This window comes from Vidua chalybeata, chromosome 7 (assembly GCF_026979565.1).
Source record: "Vidua chalybeata isolate OUT-0048 chromosome 7, bVidCha1 merged haplotype, whole genome shotgun sequence".
NCBI classification, from domain to species: Eukaryota; Metazoa; Chordata; class Aves; order Passeriformes; family Viduidae; genus Vidua; species Vidua chalybeata.
In genome coordinates, this window is record NC_071536.1 from 3,929,436 (window position 1) to 3,956,063 (window position 26,628).

Genomic DNA, 26,628 nt, shown 5'->3' on the forward strand with positions numbered 1-26,628 from the left:
AAAATCCAATACTGATTTTCTTTCTTCACACCCAGTAGAAAGACTTGAAGACAACTAATCTTGACATATTTTTATCATCCCCAAGGAATGGAAAGGCAGGGTTTTAATGATGCCTCCAGTAAAGCTCTTCACCTCTTGTTTATTTCACCAGATGTAAATAATGGCATGGCTTGCCATGCTTAGGCATTCCATGGGCACCAGCTAAGATTTTTCTGGCCTTTGGGACCTGCAAATATGTGACCATAATAAACATTTCTCATTATTTATGCATGTTGTCTCATATTGATGCATGTGGCTTTAGTAAATAAAGCCACAATGTGATTTAAGTTTACAGCATTGAGTTCAAGCTACACTTCCTGTGAAGTTTTGTACTTCAAGCCTCATCTTATCCAGTGTTATGAAGATTTGGCCATATCTTCCCCTTAACTGAATAGCTCTGCTTTGAATGTAATCTTTTCCTTGATAATTCACATTTTCAAATTGATTTTTTACAATTGGTTCTCTGGGAGTTATATCAACAAGATTTTAGACATTCCTGATCCTGAAAAATGTGTTATGGAATTGTAGCATAATTATAAATTTGGAGACTTGGGCATAGGCCTGGATTTGATTTGAAGGATTAATAGCAGCTTGTCTCTCCAGTGCTCCTTGGAGGATTTCAAAGGGAATTCTCCTTTATCAAAATGGCAAGCACTTCCTGCTGTGCTGTCAGGAGAGACATTACAAACTACCCAAAAATGGTCCTTCCACATTTCCTCTGAGTTCTTCTACCTGCCTTCTAATTTCCTGGAGGACATTTGTCTTCTCTGAAAACAGATTAGCTCCACTTTTACTGGAATCAATTAAATGTGGGATCTGGCCAGAAGAGCTTGTGGCTCATGTCCCACCGAGCAGCCAGTCAGGCACGTGTCACCTCAAATGGGGTATCTGGACAAGGACTGGCTACACACACTCACCCTGATTCAAAAGGTGAAAATACAGCTCCATTCTGAAACTAGAAAATCTTTGGGTTCCTTCAGAGGTGATTTTTCAGGATTCTGATACAGATGCATTTGGTGTGGTGAAAAAACTCTACAAATCTGAGAGTAAATATTGCATTTCAAAGCCGTCCATTGCTTAAGGGAAAAGGAAGAAAAAGAAACAGAGTATGAATGTCAAGGATGGCAGGAAAAGCCAGGCTAAACCCTGGGCTTTGATAGTACAAAGCAAAGACCAGTCCACTTGGCAACTCCAGCTACGTTAAATCATTACTTCACTAAAACTAGAGGAAAAAACCCACCCCAAAGTGTAACAACAGTTTAAAATCAACTTAACCATGTCTTGCACTGCACAACCTCAACGTGTGTGCTAATAAAACACATGCAGTGCCATCGTTGCATGGTATCATTCCATGGTATCATTCCAAGGAAAGCCATAGCTGACAAGGGGCTTCTAATTAAACAGAATCCATCCATGCTTGATTTCTTTAAATACTAACCCTAATTTTTCCAAAATGAATTGCTTCTTATGAGAAGAAACAAAATTATAAACAACAGTTACCAAGTGGAGAGAAGTCACAACAAGAGATAATTTTAATAGGGGCTTTGGAGCAAAAGAAGGAATTATTTATATAAACTAGTAATTCATGTCAGACACATATGACTCTTGGGCAAAGAAGAGAAAATGTCCAGTCTTGTTGCAGAGAAGCAAAAAGCATCAACAATTTTTTTTTTGTATATCTGGAAATAAGTAAAAGAATATATTAACACCTCAGTAATAGGACAATATCCTGGAGGTTTTATAGGAGAATCAACAATAATCACAATTAGTCACTTCTAACATTTGCACCTGAACAAATGCACCAACAGATACTAGAAATGACTGAAGACTGAGGTGAACACATGTTTTAAAATGTTAAAATAAAATTCGATTATGAGAAAAATTCCTGTGAGTAGACAAAAATTGCCATGGTAATGGAAAAGGAAAACCAATGAGTGATGGATTATGGAACAGCAACCAGAAATGGCTCCAATTCACAAACACTTCCTCACCCTGCACTCTGCTGCAGACAGCACAATTGCATTTCTTGCTGGCCTAATTCCACATATTTTGTACTACTGAAAGGAACTAGAGAAAAATGGAGAACTGGTCTAATGAGTGGAGAATGGCTCAACTGAAGAAATTGGAGAAAACCAATTCTGACTGTCCTGACTGCTGCAAACAATTTCTCAAGCTCAAGGCATAAATAACAATGTTTGCATTTAACATGCGGTGTAGAGCATATGCCTGCAAAGCTAAACAACCGCCGGTGTTTACATGAGATATATGGCGCTCAGCTTGATTTGCATATCAGAGATCAGGCTGTAAATCTCTGATGATATTTACCACTGGATAATTGAAATTAATCCTGACAAAATGACTTTGACACTGCTGAATTTACTGTCTGAGAAAACACCCCTGGAATGGGCTACTGCACTAGAACATAACTGGCTGCATATTTTCAACCTGAGCTATGCTGCTGAATAAAATCCTGGCCACAAATGATAAACCTCTCCCTTTCTTCTCCAACTTCCCATTTCCATAATCATTAAGCAGTGGGGATAATTTTGAAGGTTAGATATGTCCCTGTTTTGCTGTTTTGTTTTGATTTAATTTTTTCTAGCCATGGTAGGCATGTGAGTTGCCTTTCTTCCCTGCACTCCCCTTCCCAATGTTACACCATTTTCTTTTTAACTTCCTTTAAAAGCAACCAATTATCCCAGCAGAAAGCATCAGGAAGTTCCAACAGCAGAACTCAAGACTCCCTTGAGTCCTTCAGTAACTCAGATCATGGCTGTGTCTCAGCTTGTGTCTGTGTTTCCAGGGAAAAGAAGGGGCGTGGATTTTTGTTTCTTTGCTTTCCGTTTTATTTCTTAAACTCAGCTTGTATCTTAAATTGAAGGCACATAAGTTGTCTAGAAGAACACAGTTTACTACAAAGCTACCTCACATTATCCTCCTGATAATGTCATTAGGAATGTCATTTGTGGCTTGATATATGATTGAAACTTTCATTATACACAGAAGAAATATATTTGTGAATAATAAAAACCCCCAATCAAAAATCCCAGCAGTAATTTCACGTTCTAAGAAAATAAAATTCAAGTATTTAATAGGCAGAACTTTCTCATCATTGGCAAAGAATTATAATTTATTAAATTGTAATTTATTAAAACTGCTGGCAACCTTTTCCTATTCAAGCGACGTTGCATCTTGAATTCTTTGGACTCCAGTTAGGGCTTGAATGATTGTGCAAACCACACCTTGGATTTTGGTGTTAAAAGATAGCAAATAGTCTCCCCAGTTCCTTAACACCAAGTTTGCAACTACAGGGAATACTGTATGTTTTCCAAAAGGAATATTTATAGAAAAGTATGTTCCTAATGTATAGAAGTGACTTTTTTGAAACTTGGAAATAAAAAGACAACTGTCACCCACTACAGAAATGGATGCATTTTTATTTGTAGCATTTATTTGAAACATATCTCTTTCAGAGAGGTGGCAATGATAACTCTGATATCCTTCTTGCTTTTCTTCCCCTACAATCTACTGCTTTCCAGGCCCATTCAATTTGAAAGCAGGCATCCATCCAAATATGTAAAATTAAGGAAGAAAGACAGCTCTCATTTATAAAATCTTAATTCCTTGTTAGTGGAAAGAATAAAACCACTAGTTTAACTGTGATCACTGATTATTATCCTCCCACAAGAATGTCATCTTGGGCTCTGTCCCCTGCTCAGAGCTTGTGGGGTCTGTGATGCCCTGTGAAGGCTGACCTAGAACAGAGGCCAGACAGAGTTAAAGAATAAAGCAGGGATTTATTAAAAGGCCTCAATGGATCCACCTTGGGCAGCACAAGAGCCCAGCCAGGGCTGCACCCAAGATGAACCAAAATGGTCACAAAAATGGACAACCAGTCACAGGGTCTCACACTTTTATAAGTTCTGCTCCATTTGCATATTGGAGTTAATTATAGCTTTAGTCTATGAAGTCCCATCCTTCTTGTTGTCCTCTCTTCTCTCCACCATTGTTTATACTCTTGGGTTTGAAATTTGGATCACTTGACCTTGGTCCCCAGCTAGAGAAGGAATTGTTTTGTCTCCCTGCTCTGTGAAGAGAGCTCACCATCCCCTAATATGAAGCTCAGAAGTGCACACTAAAGCAGTACAGAATGTGAGAAATAGAAAAGCTAAAACCTGGGGCATCACATGGACAGGGAGAATGCTGATGATGGCACCTGCATGAGCACCTGTTCTCTGGGGATGGGGAGACAAGTAACTTTCCAAGCATCATAAACCATGGAAGACCTGCCCCATGTCCCTGCTGTCACACAGCCCCAGGCTGTCAGGGAGGCTGAAGGAGGGCACACATTGCTGTGGTGGCCAGCCCAGCTGGTTGTGCTCACACCAGAGAGCTCCAGGCTCGTGGCACATTTCCAGGGGACACCCTGGGAACAGCTGGGATTAGTGCTGCACACTTGGCCAGGTAGCTCAGCAACCAGCACTGCCAAGCCCAAACTCACTGCAGGCTCTTCTGTAGAGCAGCTCCAAATCTAACAGCAGCAATTTAACAATCCACTGGAAACCACCAGCTCATTAATGTGTCCATAGCCTTCCCTAATTTCCAAATCTTGCCATACATCCTGCACAGGCTGATTTTTCACTTGAACGAGCCAACATGGGCATAAGGCCCAACTGCAGCTGAGTGTTCTGCAGAACCAGGATGGCCTAAGCTTGACACAGGCACATCTTGTCATCAAACCCCTTGTAGAGAAGCTCTTCAAAAGTGTGTCATTTCTGTGCAGTCAAATTAAGTACCTACACCACATACAGCTCTACAAACTCACCTGAACCGACCACAGCACAACTCACCTGGTTTTGCACTGAGGCAATGCAACAGCACCCAGCACATGACTTTTACTGGGAACACACCAGAAACCCAGCAGTGAGGACTCCCATAGGGGCTTTGTTTTTCATACTCTGAATACACCTTATTTTAATCAGACTATGTCACATTTTTATACCACTTCCTGCTGCCTGTAGCCACTGAGATTTTGCATAATTTTTGCTGTTTCAATGATTCTGCTTGGATAGTCAGCCTTTCACATCATGGCTGGGATATGACTCTCTTATTTTCACAGGCAAAGCACAGCTCAGATAGACTGGAGGCAGATATGAGAGTTGGTGATGAGTGTGAGTGGGAGGCACCATGGGTTGGTGGTGAAGGCTTGCTTTGATTCCTCTGACTACTAAAGCTTCCTCAGTAGAGAAAGCATTTTCAACTGTCTAAACAAAATCTTTGTCTATGCAAATTCAAACCCATTCTGACATAAAATTAAAGCTATTGTTAGTATTATTTCTTAAAGGTCATGAATATGCCATAGAGGATGATCAAAGCATTAGAAATATACAACAGGTTAAGAAAAGAGGTGACAATACATTAGATTTTTGCTTGATTAAGGAAAACACTGACCATTAATGCTTATTACTGATAGTAATGGTGGAAGCATCATCTGTTCTCAGGACTGGCTGACCATTTCTATTATAAAAGCCACCTCTCAGCTGGCTTGAACTTTGCCAAACCTTAACTAGTTGTTTTCTGATTTTTTTTTTTCCCAAAATAATTTGGAATAATTCATGAAAGGATGGGTTAATTATCCCATTTTGAAAACAATATTTTTAATATCATTTAATGCTTCCCTAATTCATGGTTTGAAAGCAAGACTGCAAACCCAATACTGACAGAGTTTTAATTAACTCTCAATGGAATCTGGATGAATTGCAACAGTTTGAAAAGTCTCCAATAAGGGTTCCCCGTCAACTGCAGTAGACGGGGAGGGATTTAGGAAAAAGGAGCAGAAGAAGAAATTTTCCCTTGCTTTTTCAGGGAAGCTTCTTCCCCTGCAGTGGCCAACAATCAGGAAGGGGTATTTTATCTCATTCAAATGCAAAGGAAGAAAAAGACCAAAAGGCAATGGAAAAATCCATTAGGACCGGATAATAAAGAACCAGGGAAAAGGCCTGTAGGATTGGAAACTTCTCTGTGGACTGGTGGCATTCAGCTATTAAAAATCAGACCTAGTACAGTACAGTAATTCAGCAGCCTAGTTTATAGAGAGATAGTTTGGAAAGAGATAAATCCATTGCATTTCTTTAAGGTGTAAGTTAATCAAAACTGAAGACAACTGGAGAGAGTTAAGAAAATAATAATTAATTGGTAAGCACAAATACACTGATATTCTAAAAGCACCTTCATAAAAATGCATTTGCCTGGATAATAAAGAAGGTATACATTGATTTATTAATGAAGGTCACCTTGCTGAAACACAGATAATGACTAAAATAAATTTCCACTTGGCTAACCTTAGAGTGTGTTGCGTACTTATGAGCTTGAAACAGTATATAGAAAACTTACTACGAGTTTTATTCAGTTACTTATTCAAATTACATATCCAAGTTCCACTAAGCTCTTACCTTAAAAAAACCCAGCAATGAAGAATAACAGATGCCAAGTGAAAGCAAATACTGTCTTTTTGGCACTATGTTCATTTAAGTCCTTCCTAGCTGCCTTTATCTAGTAAATCCCATCAGAGGCTGATTTTTCCAGCACTGCCTTTGATTCCCTCTGCTCTCCGAGTGAACTCCACGAATCGATGGGGAGCTAAAACACACCCCTGGTTATTAATGAAGGTATCAATTAGTGAGCACAGAGCCTCCATACCTGTTAATGTCCCAGATTTTGCTGGTGCCATCCGCGGAGGCAGAGGCCACGAAGTCCCCGCAGGAGTGCCAGGAGCAGCCGTGCACGGCGCGGGAATGGCCCCGCAGGGTCAGGATGCAGCCGCACCTCGACAGGTCCCAGAGCCGCACCGTGCTGTCACCGCTCGATGTCACCAGCTGGGTGCCACTGCTCAAGGAATAAAAACATGTCTGAGCCAGGAGGGGGGTGAGAAATGTTCAAGCAAAATCATTTAGCTCTGTTTAGAAAGACAGGTTAAGTTGCAATTGTTGATTTTACCTTAAAATGCATATGAACAAAAATGATCTTTTCATATTTTTACTGTGCACAGTCTGCTGACATGTTGTAGATGAAGTGGCCACATATTAATACACTATCAAAAGAAAGAGTCTAGAGAGGAAGTAGCTATCCCCCTCAGGAAAGTAAATATGGCTTTCAAATAAATTCCTAATTTTTGCAGTTCATTTATGAATTAACCAGAGCTTTCAAAATACAGTAAGATAGATTAAGGGAAGAATATTTTGTTATTTTCCAAATTCATACCATTTTCAACATATATTTATTTTTTTAAAGCATCCTAATTTTGTGTTTTCTAACTCTGTATAAACACTTCAACACATTCACCATCTCTTGGGGTCATTGATACGTTACATAAATGAAAAACACAGAGTTCATTTCAGATTTTTTTTGGTCAAATCCCAGATATAAATCAGTAGAATTCTGTTTCCTTTAAGCATGGACATATGGCTTCAGACTAAGAATCCATCTGTAACATTTTATATAACTAGAAGAGTCTTAATAAAATAATTAGAAAGGTTATGTGGAGTGATTCTCTTATTAAACCCTCCCAGACCTACCTCGTGGCTCAGGATTTCTTTGTGCTTAAGAAGAATCCATGGATTTTTTTTTCCCTATGAGTAATTGATTTTTGAACATATGCAAACCTTTGGCAGCTGCAATCTCTTATGTCAATGAATTCCAAAATTTAATTATGCCTTGTGTGAAAAGCTCTTCTGGGGTCTTAAATACCTTACTTCATTTTGTTTCATGCTTCTAATTCTACTGCTGTGATTAAAAGCAAAACTGAGTGCAGCTTCACCGTGTCTAAGTGTGCCACCAGCTGTGGTGGGACAGGCCCTGTCCTGTTCCCCTGCCAGGATGGAGACTCCGAGTCATTCCTTGTGCAGACGTGATTCCAGCCCTTGGAGCACAATTCCCATCTCTCTCAGCACCCTGCCAGCTGAAAGGGAAGGAACAGGTACCCAAGGGCACTGTTTCCTGGTTTATTCTGTGTTCTTTCCATTTAGTTACCATTTTGGCATTACTGAACAGAAATTTTCAGCAAACTCACCACAGTGGCTGTGAGATCTCCTCCCTGAGTACTGATAATTAGACACACTCTTACCTATTATCTATTCTTATCTTAGGACAGTTTCTTCCTGTGTGCATTCCTTTGTGGTCACCTGCACAGATTTTCAGCTGCTGCTTCACCATCTAGTCAACTGTTGAGATGGAATCTTTTCCTGCAATTCTTCACGTGCTCCTTTTCACTGCCCTGGCTAATTAGCAAACTCATCCACCTCACTCCCTTCCCCAATTTCCAAGATCATCTTAATAATTTAGGTCCCAGCACAGATCCTGTGGGCCTCAGAAATTAATTTCTCCATTCTGAAAGTGGCATTTGATTCCTATTCTTTCACCAGTTTTTAAACTTGTGAAATAAATTTCTTTTTTATTCAGATCAGATCTGCTTCCATGATAGTTTCTGTGAAATGACCTCAAGAAGAATTTGCTGAAAATCCAAGTATAGGAAATTCATGAACCTCCCTTGATCAAGTGCTCAATAAGCCCTTCAGAGAATTCCCAACTGATTTCTGAAGCTTAATTTCCAAAGCCATGCTCACAGCTCCCAGGGCTTCACTGCCATAAATGTATCCATGGATCCTGTAATTTGCCTCTTTAATATAATTCATATCAAGATATGAAAATTAGATTAATCCATCTTAGAATGCCTTCATCCCAAAAATCTTTTAAAATATTGAAAAAAGTTAACACAGCCCACTCAGGAATAACGGAGGTTTTCACTTTCTCAGCAAAAATCTGTTTCAATTGTTTTCAAACTAAACAAAAACAAGAAACCAGGAAAAATGTTTGGGGATAATACACAAAAATACAGGTCAGAAACAGTTAAGCTGTAGGTTTTCAGACCAATTTCTGCCATTATCTGAGCAACATCTATAAGATGACCTTGCCCTTAGGATCCAATAAACTCTTTTATTTGAATAATGGCAAAGGTCCTATCTCAGGCAGTAGAAATCCTTCTTCCAAATCTCTGGATATAAAATCGTGAGAAGTGAAAACAGCTCAAGGGTTGATCCTAAGCACTATTGTAAAACTCTGAGTAAGAATACACTCAGAGATATTTAATTCACTGCTGCAGTTAATTTAAAAAAAAGGTCTGGGACCTGTGGTGTCAGCCCTTTTCTGTTATATTCTCACTTTCCTCCTTTTGCAATAGATGTCCACTGAATCACTTGGTAAAAGTAGCTGCTATGACAGCTTGAAATATGTGCATCATTTACCTGATAGATCTTAAGGGGGAACTTGCCACTATGAAAGATCACCTACCCAAGATTTTTAACACTTGCTTTAGGTTGCTATTTTTTGTGAAAATATCATTATAATATTCATTAATGCAGTTACACCCCCGTGCCTAAGACAAAGTTCTGGGATATTAATCTCTCAACATTTTTTTATAACGTTGCACAGGAATAGTCCTGAAGCTTTTGTCACATATACCAGAGCATAAAGGCTTGAAGTCTGAGTAGGGGCTCAGAGGAGACCCTAATTTTGTCGAGCTGTCAGGAATAAATGTGCTTTTGTTAACAAAACACTTTCAGTTTTAATAAGCCAGATCTCAGTTCTGGAGATAGATAAAATTAGAGAAATGACAAATCATCCTAGCCCTTATACATTTATAAAATAAGAGCTGAAAACAAATTCAGAGTCAGGTATAAAGTGGGCCTGATGAAATCTGCAATTGATTCAGAGGGAAACATGCACTGCCACTGTTGTGAATCACAAAAGAGATATATGGCTTATGCATTTTTTAATATATAATCCCCAAAATGCTACACAAAGAACTGGTTCCTTGGGCTGAATTTCAAAAATACACCATCCAGGCAGTGATGAAAATCTTTCAGAAAACAGATGTGAGCAGGAAGGTAGTTCAAATGGATTCAATTTGGCAATCTGCAGCAGGGGAAGGAGTTACAAGTGAGGTTTAGCACTCCTTTCAGATCAAAATAGAAAAAAAATAGTGGAGATTGGAAACAAAAGTGCAGCAGGAAGCAGTTTTAGGAACAGACTGACAGTGGAAGTAAGGGCAAAAATACTCAGGAGCAGAGGGACCCAGTGCCCCACCTCCCTGCAACACAAGTTCCCCAATATTCCCTGTGCATAAAAAAGCATCAGGTCATTAAAGGATGGGGATCTGTGATTATCCATGCAGGAACTTAACGGCAGCATTTCTGGGAAGCACAAATGGTGCTGGTGGGAATGATGGCTGTCAGGGCTGCTTCAGCTCAGGGGCTGCACTCCCTGGTCAGGAACCCCTCAGCACACACAGGATTCAGACCAGACACACACATAATGAACAGGAAAGTGCTGTGTCAAGCCCAGTCAGACATCTAAATCAAGATGCTGCTATTAGAAAAAAAGCCCTATCTACCTAATAGCTGATCAATAATGACACACTTTCTCTGATTTGCAGCATTTTTCAGTCCTGGGAGATAAGAAACACTCAAAATTCTGAGGTAATGTTTTGTTACCCACAGCTGCAACATTTTTGCTATTTTTCCTTATGAGAGCATGTGGGGGGAAGAAACAAATGTATCAGGGAAAGCAGCTGTTTTTGTGATTTAGGCTGTCAGTTTACCCAGGTATGGTAGTCACACAGTCCTCTATCATATGACTGATTTAAAAAAAATGCATGCTGATTTTGATATTAAAAGCATATGAAAATATGACATTAGAACCTCAGCCTCAATTCTCAGCAGCAATACATAAACTTCTTTTGAATTTCAGACTGATCACTAACAGGGAAAGCTCCAAAAAATCCTGTGCACTGTGCGTATATCTAACTGAGAGGAGAATAAAACACTTTGTTTTTTAACAAATACATCAAAGAACTAGGCAAGATATTAGGAGACAAGAAAAAGGCAGATCCTCTCTTGTTCTGTCACTTCAAACACATTCACACATATGCAAATAACTTTGCCAACTTTTAGAAATGTGATGTTTTTGTAAAGAAGCAGCACCTTCGTGCATGGTGCCCTGTGGATCTCAAACAGTTGGGTTTGTATGGTCTTGTGTGGCTTGGTTTTGGGGGTTTTCTGTTTATACTTTCTAGCAGACCAAAGGACTATATGGATGAAACATGGCAGTATTGAATAAAGTATTTGTGTAGAACAATCTTTCCAAAACTCTAGGCAATGGAGAGCCTGTGGCACCCATAACCCCTGTCTTGCCTCCATGGATAGAACATTTCTAAAAACATGAAATGCACATAAAATTCTACCTTTCAGCTGATTTCTGGTATTCCTAACTGATACTGTAAACCTGCTCTTCCAGAAACAATTAGAGTGGAAAAAACTTTGGAAACATTAATTCCACCTTCCACAAAAAGGGACGGAGCATTAACTTCTCAAGCCTTAAATCCTTCCTCTCCCATATGTTCTAAACACACACACATTTCATTTCATTACACATTCCTGATCCTTGCAGCTTCACTGTTCTCACTACAAAGACTTCAAGACTTCCACTTCAAGAGTGACAGGTTCACATCTGCAAGCATCTAAACACAACATGCTCCTAACTGCCAGAAAGTCCTGGTATGGTATGGTGAACTCCGAGGTATTTATTTACAAGTTTGAACTTAGCAAGTCCTCTATACTTTAAACCATCTTTCCTTTCTGAACTGAGTACTGGTACCAGAAGCTGCCATGTCTGACCACACACACCCACAGAGAAATCCTGTTTCACCTGAGGCCTTTCCCATTGCTCTTACCTGCACATCTTCTATGCCCAAGGACCCCTCTTCTCCAAAGTGCTGGCCGACTCTAAACACAGCCTACAGTTCTACATTCAGGATCATAATAATGATTTTAATCATTTTGTTAGCAGGACTTTTTGTTACAATAATTTGGTATTTTCTGGATTGCTCCAATGCGGGTTACAAACCACACAGACCCCACTCAGTCCTGCCCCATTCAAATCCAGTAGCTGAGCTTGGTACTCCCCAGAAAATATTTATCATTTACTGCAGGCTTTGATGTATAAAAGTGGCTTAGCTGCCATGCAATGTCATGTAATTAGATGTGGTTAAATGAGAATCTAAAATAAATTAGGTGCCTGGTAGAAGGCAGCTTTTAGTACATGTAAAATTGGCTTTTAGGAGGTTTGGGAAGCACACCAGGTAAGGAATAAAAATAAAAGATGAACTAGTTACAATACCTGGAGATTAGATGTAACACAATATGTGTCAGCAAGACAGCAGGCAATACACAATGCAGGGCTCTAAGCAAAAATTAGACAGCAATGAATTCCCTTTTTACAATTATTTTGCATTAAAAAAGGATGTCTTTTCTAAAAGCTTCCTGCCATTGCACATCTAGCACCCCACAGCAAAATCAGACACCTATTTAACAAGGGCTAGGAGAATCCTGGCCTCCAGCTGCAAGCAGGGAGCTTGTGGGAGCTGGGCCAGTGGTATCTCCAACAATTATGAGGCCCTCTTATGCTGAAGGCAGTGTTCCTGGGTCCAGTTGTGCCACTTTCCTGTAGCCTACTGCCAAGTAAATTTTCCTCCATTAACTTAACAAAAAATAACTATTCTACCTGAAATCAAATATAATGAGTAAACATTGCAAAACTACCATATTTTCCAGAAATGAGATCTATTCTGTACCATTCCAACACTTTCTCTCAAACAATCCAGTGTAAATTAAAGTCTTTCTGTACACTGTTAAATTTTTAAAATAATGTATTTAGCCCACAGAAAATCATGCATAGTACCAATCAATATCTATGACATACATTAAACAGCATGCCATTACAGTGTGGTACTTCATCTCAACACCCATCCCATCCAGTTTCGTCATTTGTCCTCCACTGGAATGACTCCAAATCCTCAAATTGTAATGAAGAGCTGTTGAAGTAGAGCAAATGTAGTTTGGAAGGAGTTCAGATACATGAATTCCATGTACAGAACAGATTTATGACCTATATTAACAGCGATAATCCTGTGTCTCGGTTCCTCTGAAATGCAAAGTTGTGGCTCAGTCGTTTTAAATCCATTATCATCCCCCAATGGTGGTCCAGTGATGTCTAATCACAATCAATAGCCAGTAATGAATCATAGTCATTAATCCCATTTGCATGTTTGTATAAAGCATCATTTTTAAGCTGCATATTCATATGCAGAGGGAGTTCAGTGAGTGCACAGAGATTTTGCAGCCGGTGGAAAGCTCTGCACTGGGATTTGAACATTCCCAGGCCCCTGGAAGGATATTTAACTCACTCTGTGTAATGATCCCGACAGTGAAGGCCAAGAAAACACACAGGACAGTACATGAGCCCAGTGTTTGTACTTGGGGCAGGTGATGATCTCACCGAGCCATGCCCTGGGGATACAGGGACACAGCTTGAGGACAGGGAGTGAGTTAATGGAGACAGTGATCAATAACAATCTAACTCCAAGAGTGGAAGAGGAATGGAAATGCTGAACATGAGCAGAATCCTGGGCTGATACAAGAGAAAGCACAATAGCAAAGTGAATATCAATTTCCACCCCTTCTCTGAAAGGCTTTGCATGAAAACTGAGCTTTCATCCACGAGGCCATGCAGCCTAAACACTGACTGCTCAAGAGAATGGACACCAGAAAACCCTTCAAACACAACAACTCTCACAGGTAAGCTAAACCATGGACACAAACACTGTGGCCTTCTCCCTCCAATCCCCATTTGTTTTATATACACACTACTCAGACACAAAGGAAATAACTACCACAAAATAAGAACTTGATTCCACATCCACGTCCCTCAGCAGTCAAACAAATCCTGATGTTCATTCCCAGCTGGGCAACTTCTCCTGCTTCCTGTGCTACTGCAACTGTTTTGTATCTGGAAATCCCCAAATTACTGCAGTCACACAGCTTGAGGGGAAACACAGAAACACAATAAATGACTGTGCAATTCATACCTGGAGTTTGTGCTCCAGACAAAATCTTATAAACACTCTAAATATTTGGAGGTTATTTCCAATTCAAATATCTTGGATATTGCCTCAATTGAATTGCCATTCTCTAGTCAACTCTAACACTAATGTTTGTTATTTTAACAGCTGCACTTTAGGAAAAGCTCATTTTAACTATATAACAAACACAGATATCTCCTTAGCCACTCCACTAGAACCCTTGCAGCAGACCTGAGGGAAAATACTATTGCCTTTATTGCACAGAAGAAAGCAATAATGAACTGAGGATGTTAAAGGCATCAAGATTATAATTGCACTCAGAGAAACATAACACAAGAGATTCTATTAAGAGAGATGTTTTGACATGTATAATGACTCTGAGGAGTGAGAGCAACACGTCCAGGATCAGAGCAGTGAACTGAGACTCCCCAGCCCCAGAGAGATGGCAGCTCCCCTTGCAACTCCATCTTCCAAGCACAAAATGCTGATGAAGCCCTAACTACTCAACCTAAACTACTAAGAAAACCTAAACTACTCAAAATCTGAACCCACCGAAGTGAACAACAGTTTATTCTCACAGCCTAAATAAATGATCAGCAAAACTGGATGGCTTTTGGTGACTCACAGGCAGCAAGAGCTGTAGGAACTGAAAATCAGTCAGATGTACAGAAAAAGAAACCAAGAGCTCCTTGTACAGCAGGCAAATTTCTGCAAAACTTTCAGAGAACACACTCAATGAAGCTGAACTAATAGGTATAGAAATATCCCATTTTATTGATACTCTAGAAAGAGATTTCAACTGCCTATTCCTCCACCCTTTCTCTATCAAAATGGTTATCATATAGAAATTACTGCCTTCTTTCAAGTAAACACCAAATCTAATTACCTCACCGCTGATCAGAAAGTTTCCTTGTAATTTCTAAGTCAATTACATCAAAATGATGATTCTTAATAATTAAATGAAGTTTTGTCCGAAAGAGAAATATTAATCTTGACATCTGTTTTGTGAAATTGATAGTGTCTTTTCAACCCAATATCAGATTGTTTTAAAGCCCCCCAAATTAAATATGTCTCATTTTAGGTCAAAAATTCAGATAATGTGAGAGTGTAGCACACAAGGTCATCACTTAAGAAAAATAACATCATTTCTGTGTAAGCTAAGCATTCAGAACATTTGAAAACTATTACCTTATGGGCAAGCATAACATCTAAATGATAAATTATGAAGGTAATTAAGTAATACTACACAAAGACTAGCTAACTTTCTATCCCCATTAGGATTTCTAATGTATCCAAAGTCACAGGTTGTGGGAAGGAAGATTGAAGTCCTTTTTAAAGAGCTTTTGAAGACATGTTCTGCTTCTGTGATGGAGGGGCTGCAAATTAATCAGTAGAAATGGCCTTAGTTTAATCTTATTTCAATCACTGGTGTTGAAGTTCAGTGTGTGTAAAGCCACTTGTGAAAGCAACTACAGAGTGCTTTCAGCAAAGGGCAGCATTTATGACAATGGGTTTTCTCCCTGTAGTTATTTCAAATATACATCTGAATTGCTCAGTGGGAGGACTGCTGCTTCTGCCAACCTTTTCCTCCTTCTCCTGTCTCCAGCTGTCCTCAGCACTTCTCTCTCGGCTGCTCCTGAATTATTGTAATGGAGATATTATTAGTGAATCACTACCTTGGAGTGGTCAGTATTTCCATTTCTTGGATAAGAAATACAAGCCAAAGGTAGTTTTTCATTGAAGCCTGGTCATTCTGGATGAAAAGTGAAGCCTATTCAGTAACCACACTATGGAATTGCACACTGTTTGCTTTGCAAAATCAATATAATGATAGACTCTTCAGGTTCCATGCAATAGGACCATTCTTTGGTCTTTTTATTGACAGGGAAAACTACTTCTTTAAAGCAGAGGTAACATCCTTGGAGAACATTAATGGCCTAATTATGAATGTTTCTGAAGGCAAACCTTCCCCATGGCACGTGGGCTGCCACTACAACCACCTCAGAGACAGAAGATGAGAAGCACTGGGGTAAAGTAGACAACTGAGGATTTGGCAACAAAGAAATCTCCAGAAGTTTGGACATCTGCTAAGAACCCTGGCCAGTGTGAGGAAATTCCCCTCAGCATGGAAGGAATAGCAGAAAAAAAGTCAACTACTGAACAACAAATCAGGATCTAAATCTGTACAAAGTTACAATTGTTACTGGTCCGTTGCAGAACTGAGCTCTCTAAAGAAAATAAAAATGAGATACAAATGAGATTCAGATTTTTCTTGAAATAGATCACCAGTTTACAGAGCTTTTTGAAATGAAAACATACTTTATGTATATATTTACATCTCAAAAGCCCACAGAGAATAACCAACAGTTCCACGTGCCAGAAGAGATTAGTATGGGTAGAAACATTTGGCTTGTGGGAGTGGGTGGAAGGGGAAAAATTTTAATCAAATCCATTACCTGGTTATTGATTTCTCTTTGCCAGACTGATCCTGTAGAATACTTATAAAGCCTTTGACATTGAGACGTTTGGCCAAAAATATTGGGTTAGACTAAGCAAAAGCTGAGCTTCTCATGTAATCTCTCATATTTCATTTATATGTGATTTATTCCTTTGTCCAGCAGAGGCTTTTTATTGATAAAAATAATGAGATTGAGAATCCCAAAGGAAATCTAATGCCCACCCACAGATGTTTGTGCGGTAAAAATAGTAGGCTTTGTAAGCTTGAGAGAGAATGATGTTATGTTAAAACTATTTTCTTGTATAAAAAATATGAAGCTTATAAAAGATTTTAAAACAAATAAAGCTACTTTTGAAATTAAAATTTTGCTATACTTGAAAACACCAAGCACACAGTGAATACTGTACACTGGGGAACTGAATGAAAGACTTCTGAAATAGTTTTTTTCCTTGCAGAATACATGAATACAACTTTTTTTTCTTTTGACTCCTGTATTAGCTCAGTTTGATAAAACACTTTAACAGATATCTCGACTGCTAAATATGATGCGTTACATAAAGCCAGTTAGATGACTGAAAATTAATCGTGCCACTCAAAAGAAGTTTCTTACCACTGGCAAATTTAATATGTAATCTGGTAACTAAAGGCTTTATTGAACTATGCAGGAATTCAACATCCTCTAAAAAATTAAATCATTATGCCTTTTCATTCAATAAGTGTTCAAAAGTCCTAAGTAGAACATACAGACTATCTCATGTTTCTTTCATAGCTATCAATAGTAGTAAAAGGATAAATAAAACCCATCTGTTTCTGCAGTGAGACCTCAATTAGGTTTTAAAGACTATTTCAAAGCACAAATCAAAATAATTCTGTTCCACTGATAGCCAACAGAGACCTTTGTGATTAACCTGAGTCTTACAACTCTTTTTTATGTTAATGCTTGGAGGGGAGTTGGTGGCTTTCAAGTCTCAGCCTTGTTTAATGTATAGTGTGAAACTCAGCAGTGACAGCTCCAAAGCCAGCAGAGAAAGTGTTCTGTAGCTCACTGTCCATGGACCTTTTAGTACCCGTAATCTCCAAATCCCTTCCCTGGGAGGACTGTTGCTCTGGCTGCCTCAGTGGCCAGGCAGGAGTGTGAAGCTGACGTTCCCTTCCTCCTCCTCCTCCCTGGCTCCCAGGTGTGCACAGCAGCTCCTGAGCAGCCTCTCCCACCAGGGCCAGTTCTGCCTTGCTTCAGTTCCTCGCTCTCCAGCTCAAAGGTGCAATTAATGGAACCCTAATGTAATCTAAATTCTGACTGATCATGAAACCACTTCCAAGATTTCTGTGTTGTCCATGATGAACCCAGCAGTTCCCTGAAAATGCAGACAGGACATATCCCTGGGATGTGCTGCACATCTCCTGCCCACCTGGGCAGCTCGTGCTCAGGACTCGACTCCTCTAGAAGTACCTGAGCAGCTGGAAGTGCATTGCAGAGCCATACAGTGCCTGCACAGGGAATTATCTGGGAGGTCCAGGGCCTGGGTAAATGTTGTGGGATTGGGCAGTAATCCCACAAAAGTGTACACCACTTAACACCACTGGAAAAGCAATCTGAAGCACGACAAACAGGAGGGTCCCTCAGCATATCACTGCTGAAACTATTCCATGATGGGGTTTGAAATGGTCCCTGATGAAGCTGAATTTCCAGCCTGTTCCTGTTTCAACATCTCCAGGAGCTTCCTTTGGTTCTGCTGGCTTACATGTACAGTGTCACCTTGGTGTGACTGCTGACCCAGCCTGGGCAGTGGCTCTGAAGGATGGGTGATAAAAACCAACACTTTAAAGTCACTGACTCCAAACCTCTCTTCATTTCTTCCTGGGGACAGATTTTTTTGCAGAGCCCAAAAGAATATGTGAAGATCTCTTCTAAGAAAGAGTCTGCAGCAGCATAGTCAAATCCCACTGCTTAATGTTAAATTACAGTTTCCATGCAGACAAATGCTGCTGCATTTCATTAAAACAAACAAACATTAGATTGTAGCAATATCTTGTAGATCCTGGAATCATAACTTCAGCAGTGACTGTTTGTTCTGTAAGTCCCCCTAGTTTCACCAAATAACTACAGCATCAAATCTTGGAAGCCAGTACATTAAACAAAATGGCATAATAGATAATTCCTGCTTCTTTTCATAGAAATAAAAATGAATCGAAGAATGGCATTAGGAATTATTAAAGTACAAGGAGAAATATATTTGATGTTAGTGGAATGTTTTAAATTATCTTCCTACTGTGACTAAGGAATCTACTCTTCTCTGTATGTCATCAAGTGCTTTGCATTTGCTGAGGCTTTGTGGGCCTTACACCATCTCTGCTATTTAAAAGATATTTGCAATTTGTAACTAAGAAAGCAGACATTTATCTTTAGTGCCAGATTTTGTGTGACTCTCTTCATGCTCTGCAGATGTTTCTCACCACACACTGATACCTGAGGATATTATGATTGTCAAGAAGATTGGTGTGGATTGATGCATCAGCAGCTCCCAGGACTGGGACACTCCTCAGCAGCACAGTCTGTGGGGAGCCAAGAGCAGTAGAGGTGGGAGATGAATAAAGCAGCACACCTTGTAATTCACCTTGATAATCAAAGCACTCTGGGCTCTCAAACTACAAAGGCATGTCCACTGAGAAATTCACAAGTGCTGCCTGGACCTGCCAAGCTGTCAAGTCTGATTTTTGCTCCTCAATGTTTCCCTCCAAGCACAGAGTCCTGTGAGATGCAGGGAGCAAGGAGCAGTGTCAGCCTGTGCCTTCTGCCTCAGAACATCTGAGCCTGGCTGGATCAAACCCAGCTGCCTCTCCTTACCGGGACTGCCCTCCCTCCTGAATTTTGGCCCTTGCTCCCATCACTCCTCAGAGGTTTCTCCACACCCTCCCTCCCTCCATTACTGTTCTGCTGGGCTTTTCAGTCTATCCTTTTCCCACACAAAGTCATTTCTGGATAGCTTCTTCACAAATGATAAGATAAAAAAAGAAATTAAAATAATGTAAAAAATAAAATTAGGGGCTTACCTGAGTAGGAATTAATTTCACTTTCAAAGTTTATTCTGACTTCAATTCTGCTTAGGAATTTGCTTTTTAAGAGGATTTTATAAGAAAATTTTCTGAGAATTTTTGTAACTTCCACTCTGATAGAGTCTTACATACACAATTTCATATTTATCAGACACCGCTCTTAAAAACTTTGGGCAAATATCATTACCCTGGTTCTTTTTCCCCACTCTGGATTGTCAGCAACATTTTGGTCTTGAGAGGCCACCACAGTGCTCAGCTACCCAGAGCCTGCTCCCATGTGCTACAGAATTCTCCTAAAAGCTTCTTGTGTGAGTTCAAGCCCACCTGGAGTTGCATTCCCTCCACAGCTCATTCAATCTCTCTCCAATTCCTCACACCCATCCTCCATATATTCTGCTAATTCTCTCTCTACAGGGTTGTCTTTCTCCTCTATCCATGCACGGGTTTCCGTCTGAGTAACATTAGCTCCTCCAGCTTTGAGAAATACCACCCACAGCTGCCTCTGCTCTGGAAGAACACGGGCTGTTCTTTCATCTTTCTCTTGCCTCCCCTCATTAGGGACACCCTTCTTTTAGGGTATCAAACATTACATGCCTTTATTTGAATGTTTGCTGCATGAACATACTTATTCTATGTTTTCTTTAATGTTTTTATTAATTACCAAGAAGGCAATAACTGCCTTCAGGTTTTCCAATAGCAATAGAACTTACAGAAAATCCACACAGGTAAAAGTAAGTGCTGTAGCAATTTTTATATAATAATAATAAATTGATAACAGTTTTGATTTCTTTCCTCAGTAACTGAGGAACACCAAAAACTCTGCTTCTTTCTTAGGGGAACCGGACATTACAAAGGACTTGACAACCTGACAGCTTTCAATGTAAGTTTTAAATAGCTTCAAGAACTTACAGTTTGTACTTCAATTCAGAAATTCATTGTATTCCACTGAACCAGACAATGTTTGCATGAAAAGGGCTACAAACATTTTAGAAGAGTTGACTTGATTAATATTTATGAATGTATTAAGGACATTACATATTATACTAACCCACATGCAGGGCAAGAATACAGTATTTTACTGTTCACTGGGATTTTATCAGACATTAACACACACCTCTGCTATGGTGCAGAGCTTGATTCTTTAGTCACCCAGGAAGGTTAGTAACAAAGATAAATAAATCGAGTACATGCCATGAAATATCTTTGTGTAATTAGAGTATGGTCCTTAGAGGTACAGCATTAACATCCTCAACTTATTCTGGAAACTGGCAGAAGATGGAGATTTTTGTTTGCTATTTCAAATATTTGAGTCACCTGGCACCCACAGGTGCACTACACAGCTCTCCCAGCTCTCCAGATTCTTACCACAAAGCCCCTGTGTATGACTGACAGGAGACATTTTCACTCCCTCATTCCTTTACATCTAGAAAAGGCAAACTGAAAAACATTAAAATTTTCAACGGTGACAGAAGCTTGAAACAGCTAATTCATCTGCAGTGTTCAGCCAGACCAGAGTAAAAACACTGTTTTTTTTTGAAGTTTGACTAGGTGTCACCTGAGTTTCAAAGAAGGAAGCACTGTTCTCCTCCCAGCTGCTGCACGCTGCAGATGACAGGACCTGTTTGAAGTTTTACTTTTATTTTAAAAGCTTAAGGCAATGCTTTACTCTCAGATCTGCAGAGAGGTGCTCTGCTCTCCTCACATGCACAAAGCCAGGCTGCTGCCCTTCATCTCCTGTCCTGGAAGCCACTGCAGGGAGAACTCATGGGGCACCCAGACCCTTTGTGCTGACCCAGGAGCAACACAGCAGCAGCTGTGGAGCCTCAGCACAGCCTCACCTCACCCTGCTTTGATCACAAGTGAAAGACAGGTGGTTTTCAGCACAAAATCACTGTGGCAATCTTCCCCCCACTGTCAGTGGGGGTGTGGGGGGGAAGATTCCTCTATCCAACAACTCTTTGCCCCTAAGGCTCTGTGATGATTCTTAAGGACACTGTGGTACATCAGTCCTGGGAAAGCTCCTAAGGACAATCCTCATTTCTCTAACGCCTGCTCCAGAGCCCAAAACACACCTTTACCTTGGCATTGCTACTTCCTAGAGCCACTTCTCTCTTGGCTCTTGGAGACACTGAGGATATATAAACCCAACAGCACTTTAGCTTCAAGTCTCTAGATCTTCCCAGCCACCTGCAATACTGGCAGCTTTACCCCTATTTACACAGTGGTGGCACAAAGGCAACCAGGAAAAGGACCCTTGCTCAAGTAATACTCTGTGAGCACATAAACTCCCAGATTTCTGGGATTTTAAGTCATTTGTATGTGCAGAAGCATCAGTTAAATGCCCATCACAGCTCTCCTCAAATCATTAGAGCCGTTTTGTCAGGGTGTGGGTTATTGCAGGATGCTGTACCGGGTGATCTGACAGCAGGCTCATGTGGCTGCACACAGAACACTTCTCACACCAGAGGCAGAGGTTGTTCTAAACCTGATTTTACAGACAGAGAAGAAACACAGAGGAGAAGTAATCTCACAGAAGACAAACAGGAAAGACTACGGAACTATGGAAGTTCTACACAGGTCACCATTTAATAGCCCAGTGGAACAAAAATATTTTTCTTTTCCACTTCTGGGGTGAACATAATTTCAAATCTTTAAACTGGGAACAAAACTAGAAGTTATCTACATTTAATTCCAGAAAAAGAAAAAAAAAATCTATTAGAACTCTTCATTTTTACTTAATTGGATTTATTTCTGAGAAAAACAGATATATAAAAGTTTCCTATCTAAAAAAAAATTTTAAAAATTAAAATATGATTAAATGTATTCTGCCACATTATGTATTTTATGCAGTAACAGAAGACAATATTTTAGCAGCACTGCTTTTGAATCATTCCAGAGCATTCAGCAGGAGTCAATTTATACTGCAAGAGAATAATGATGTACCTCAACTCATTTTAATTTCAATAATTGAATGAGAAATAGGAAAGCCTATTGAAAGGACTGTATTCTGGTCAAAGACTAATGAGAAAATAGCTTTGAGTCTCTGAGTCAGCGGGTGTCATGGTAACAATGCATTATCGAAATCTGATTAGTATGGCCAGCAGCTTCATAAATGATAACATGCTCTTCTTATTCTTCACCTGTGCTAAATTTTATATTCACAACAGGTAAGAGGAAAAGGCAGCATTCTGTTTATCTGCAAGTTTAAACTATGTCCAGCACTCACAAACTCTGAAATCTGTCATGCAACGATAGATAAATTTTCCTACCACCTTAAAACAAGAAGCTGAAGCTTCCATTTCTCTCCTCCTGTATTATATGCAATTATAAGTTAAATATTATCCTCTTCTTTTAAATGTAATTATTTCTAAGGATACATATGAAAAAGAGAACATGGTGAAAACACAAGCATCTTAAGAAAAAGCCTGTTTTTCTTAGGAGAAAGTGATGCATGAGAAGAGTAAGTACATGTTTAATTCATCCCAGAAAGCGTGACTCCTGGTTCTTGAGGTTTTGAAAAGGAGGGATTTTCTTGTGTTTTGAGGACTATGTGTGCCTTTGGTAGCTCATTACAAACTCAGAAATCAGGAGGAACCATGGAATTAAATAGGATACATTTCTTCCTCATGAAGAAGAGAGCTAATATTGCTTCATAAAATCAACACAATGAAAATACAAAGTTGAAGGCTTAATAATGCTCCTTGTATAACCAAGCCTCAGGTGAATAGCCTGGCAGACCTTTATTATATTAACAGTAAAGAACTCTATTTAAATGCTGCCTCACAAATCTGATGCAAAGCAATTTCAACATATACAAGCTCAGCCTTATCAAATGCATTTTAGTTTTTAGAGTAATGGTGTCCTATTTTTCAACAGAAAGATGAAAAAATCTACTTCATGTTTGCCCTATTTCCATGACCCTTGTAACTTAAATATTTAATTTGTATTTTCCACGGTCACTTTCATTTATTAATTCAGCTTCAAATCCATAAGATGAAAGAACAGGAAAGCTCATATTCTCTAGGTAAACCCAAATATTCTTAGTCATATGAGAAATAATGCATAATACAAGTAGTCAACTTCTCAGTATTATTAATAATAGGACTGTGTTTGCCATAGTGCATGAACAGGGAGAAAATGAATACAGCAAGACTTGAAAAGCTTATTACTCCTTGTTATGTGCACTGCAATGGGGACAGAGTTTAAGATGTACAAAATACCAAAAGCAATCAGTCTTAAGTCAACACTGTGAAAGGCAGAGGAACATTTTATCTACGTGTTTGGGAATTCAGCAGAGAGCGCAGGGTCCCCCTGAGAACAGAGAGGCAGCAAAGCAGGCCAGTGAAGGGGGGAGCTCCAGGAGGGAGCAGGGACAGCTCAGGGGCTGTGGGCACTGACCTGGGCCTGAAGCAGCAGCCTGAGAGCCAATCCGTGTGACCTTCCCCTGTCAGGAGGATGTTCCCGTCAGGGAAGCCCCACGTCTTCCACAGGCGGTCATCGCCGCCCGTGAGCACGATGTTCTTCCGGGGGTGTAAAGCCAAGCTGCAGGAGAAAAGAAAGGCAGGTTATGTTCTGTACCAGTTCCATTTTATGTGAAATATATGAGATCCATTTAACTCAGGGCAAGAGGCCCAGGAGTCTGATTCTGGATGGACTGAGCAAATAGTGATGCTTTCTAAGCTCATGAGAATTCAAAATACATGCTGTGGAGATGAGCTGCTGCTGAAGAAAAAAGAACAGGACTGATTTCTGTAAAACCAGAATTGTTTTCTCACTCTCTTGAAGTTCCACTTAACACTCAAACAATGGTTTGAAATACTTCGTTAGATTACGTTCTAACAAACATGCAAGAGGGTTAGAAGCTGCATCAACATGATTAACATTCCCACTTGTCCAAAATAATTTCAAAAAGCACCGATGTCAGCTGTCCCCACTTGTGCCCACAGGTGTAAAGTCTCCTACCACTGTGAAGTAGCTCAAATGATAATTACAGTCCAGGAGCTACAGTCCTTGCCAGCACTTTAGAACCCATTCACTGGGACTAGGTCAGAAAATTCATTTCAATTCTGTACTCAAAATGTGTTCCATGTTTTCATTTTTAATATGTAGCACGCTGCGATGTAATGGAAATCATACACTTAACACGCCCATAGACTGAAAACTCAGTTTATTTTTGATTTAGCAACTGCAGTGCAGCTTAAAATGGATCCAGGGAAGAAAATCAATCTGTTGGAAAGATAACAAGTAGTGTATTTCACATGGATTTGGTTATTTGATTTAAATCATTGTAATGCCTTACTATTTGTTGAACATCAAAAAGTTCTAGCAGTTGACTTTAGTCCCAGGAGTAGCTTATTTAGACAGATTAAATCTGGAGTTCAGAATCAAACTGCAATAATGGGGAAAGAATCAGAACCTGTGTGTGCACCTATTTCAGCTGTGCATCAGGGCCGACAGGTCGGAGAGAAAAGCTCTTATTAAAGCAGAATGAGAGGAGAGAGAGACAATGCTAAGCACCGAAATGGGAAGAAAAGAGAGGACTTGGAAGGCACAATGTCATAAAAATCTCTTTTTTTATTAGTACCTTGCTCCTGCACTCAAATTATTTCATAAAATTCCTAACCAGAACCACAGCATCGACTATAGTGGGAAAAATAATTCTCTCTATCAAATCCATGCTAAAAATATATTTATGTCAACTAGAATTTCATCAGAAAACATCTATTCTTGCAGTTTAATGCCCAACCTAGGAAGATTCCTACAGACTCATCAGTTGAATTCATCTGCTCGAGCAAGGAGTCTGAGATTTACTCATTCTCCAGTTTCTTAGAAAAAATTGCTTTCTATCTTCTCCTAAAGAGGATAAACTTCCTCTGCATTTATAAGGAAAAAGAGAAGGAGGGAATGATGCTATTTAAATTCTCCAGAGATGCACAGAGAGCAGTTGTATCACTCAGATTGGCCACAACAGATATCTAGAAGAGCAAGGGGGGAATAGAGATAAAAGGAGAGAATTAAAGGCTGAGAGAAGCCACCAGTGGCCTGCAAATTACAGGACGAGAAGAGCTGTCCCAGAATCCCTCTACTACAGAGACCTCTGAAGCACCAACAACCCCACTGCTGCTATCTGCATGTGCACACAGCTGACATTTTTCTCTTAACCTGCTTCAGACACTTCAGATCCCCTCCAGATATTTCTGCTCTTAGTGGGGGCTGTTGTGAAGCCTTTCCATCAGCTCTTACATTCTTCCTAAAGATCTCCCTTCTCAGTTTCCAAGCTGCGTTATACAGCCTTAGATCACTTTCAGGTCACCTTTCATGCAGAGAAAATTTTACCTGGTGTCTTCCTCTAGACCCTGACTCCTCCTGAACAATCCTTACGCCCTGGCCAGGCTGCAGCTGTGCTCTCACCCATCCTGCCTCAGCTCCCAGGAACATTCTGCCTACCCTCAAACCCTCCCAACACACTTCCAGTCCAGCTCCTGAAATGCTCAAACTTCTGCAGTGACCAGACATTCCTATGGAGCTTTGGGAAAATCCATGAAGTGAATTTCATACGGAAGAAAATATCTTGCTGTCTGTACAAAGGCTGCAAATTTGTTTTTCACAGTCTTTCCTTTAAATTGCAGAGCTTTTGTAAAATGCTGCTGCTGTCCAATGTTTTTCTTCGTCTATGCCATTTTTACAGGCACACAGTGAACACCATTTAATTAACAGCAAATTTGTGACACAACTGCTGTTGAGCTGCTTCTGAGAAAGGGAAGCCCATTCATCCAAAATGCATTCTATATGCAGCATTAATTAGGCACCCTTGTCTTCATTTCTGGCAATCCAGCATTGTATAGATTTTTGCTTCATCTCTGTTCACAGGGTCTAATTATTTCCAGCACAGAAGACTTTGGGTGGATTGGAATGGAAATCAATAATGGAACATGTGTGATAGGAACATTAGTTTTCTCCTCCTCCTCCTTTGGGATACAGTGGGATCAGTGGAGACTCAGCCAAGGAAAAAAACAAACCCAACAAAAAGCCCTCTCGGAGATTTGCTGCTGTTGAGTATATAAATACCCTTGTTTACACAACTCACTCTGGCATTATAAGACAT

The 26,628-nt window shown here is 39.8% G+C and overlaps 1 protein-coding gene across 2 annotated transcripts in view; it reads right to left on the reverse strand.

The window, feature by feature from the left end:
• The window catches only part of SPAG16 (sperm associated antigen 16), a 358,597-nt gene that overhangs the window by 165,379 nt on the left and 166,590 nt on the right, over positions 1–26,628 (reverse strand). For both annotated transcript variants that reach the window (XM_053947319.1, XM_053947318.1), the window contains exons 11-12: positions 23,922–24,065; positions 6,739–6,924 (exon numbers count right to left, since the gene is read on the reverse strand). In XM_053947319.1, the coding sequence (XP_053803294.1) occupies positions 6,739–6,924; positions 23,922–24,065 (330 nt within the window). The remainder of the gene's footprint in view (positions 1–6,738; positions 6,925–23,921; positions 24,066–26,628) is intronic.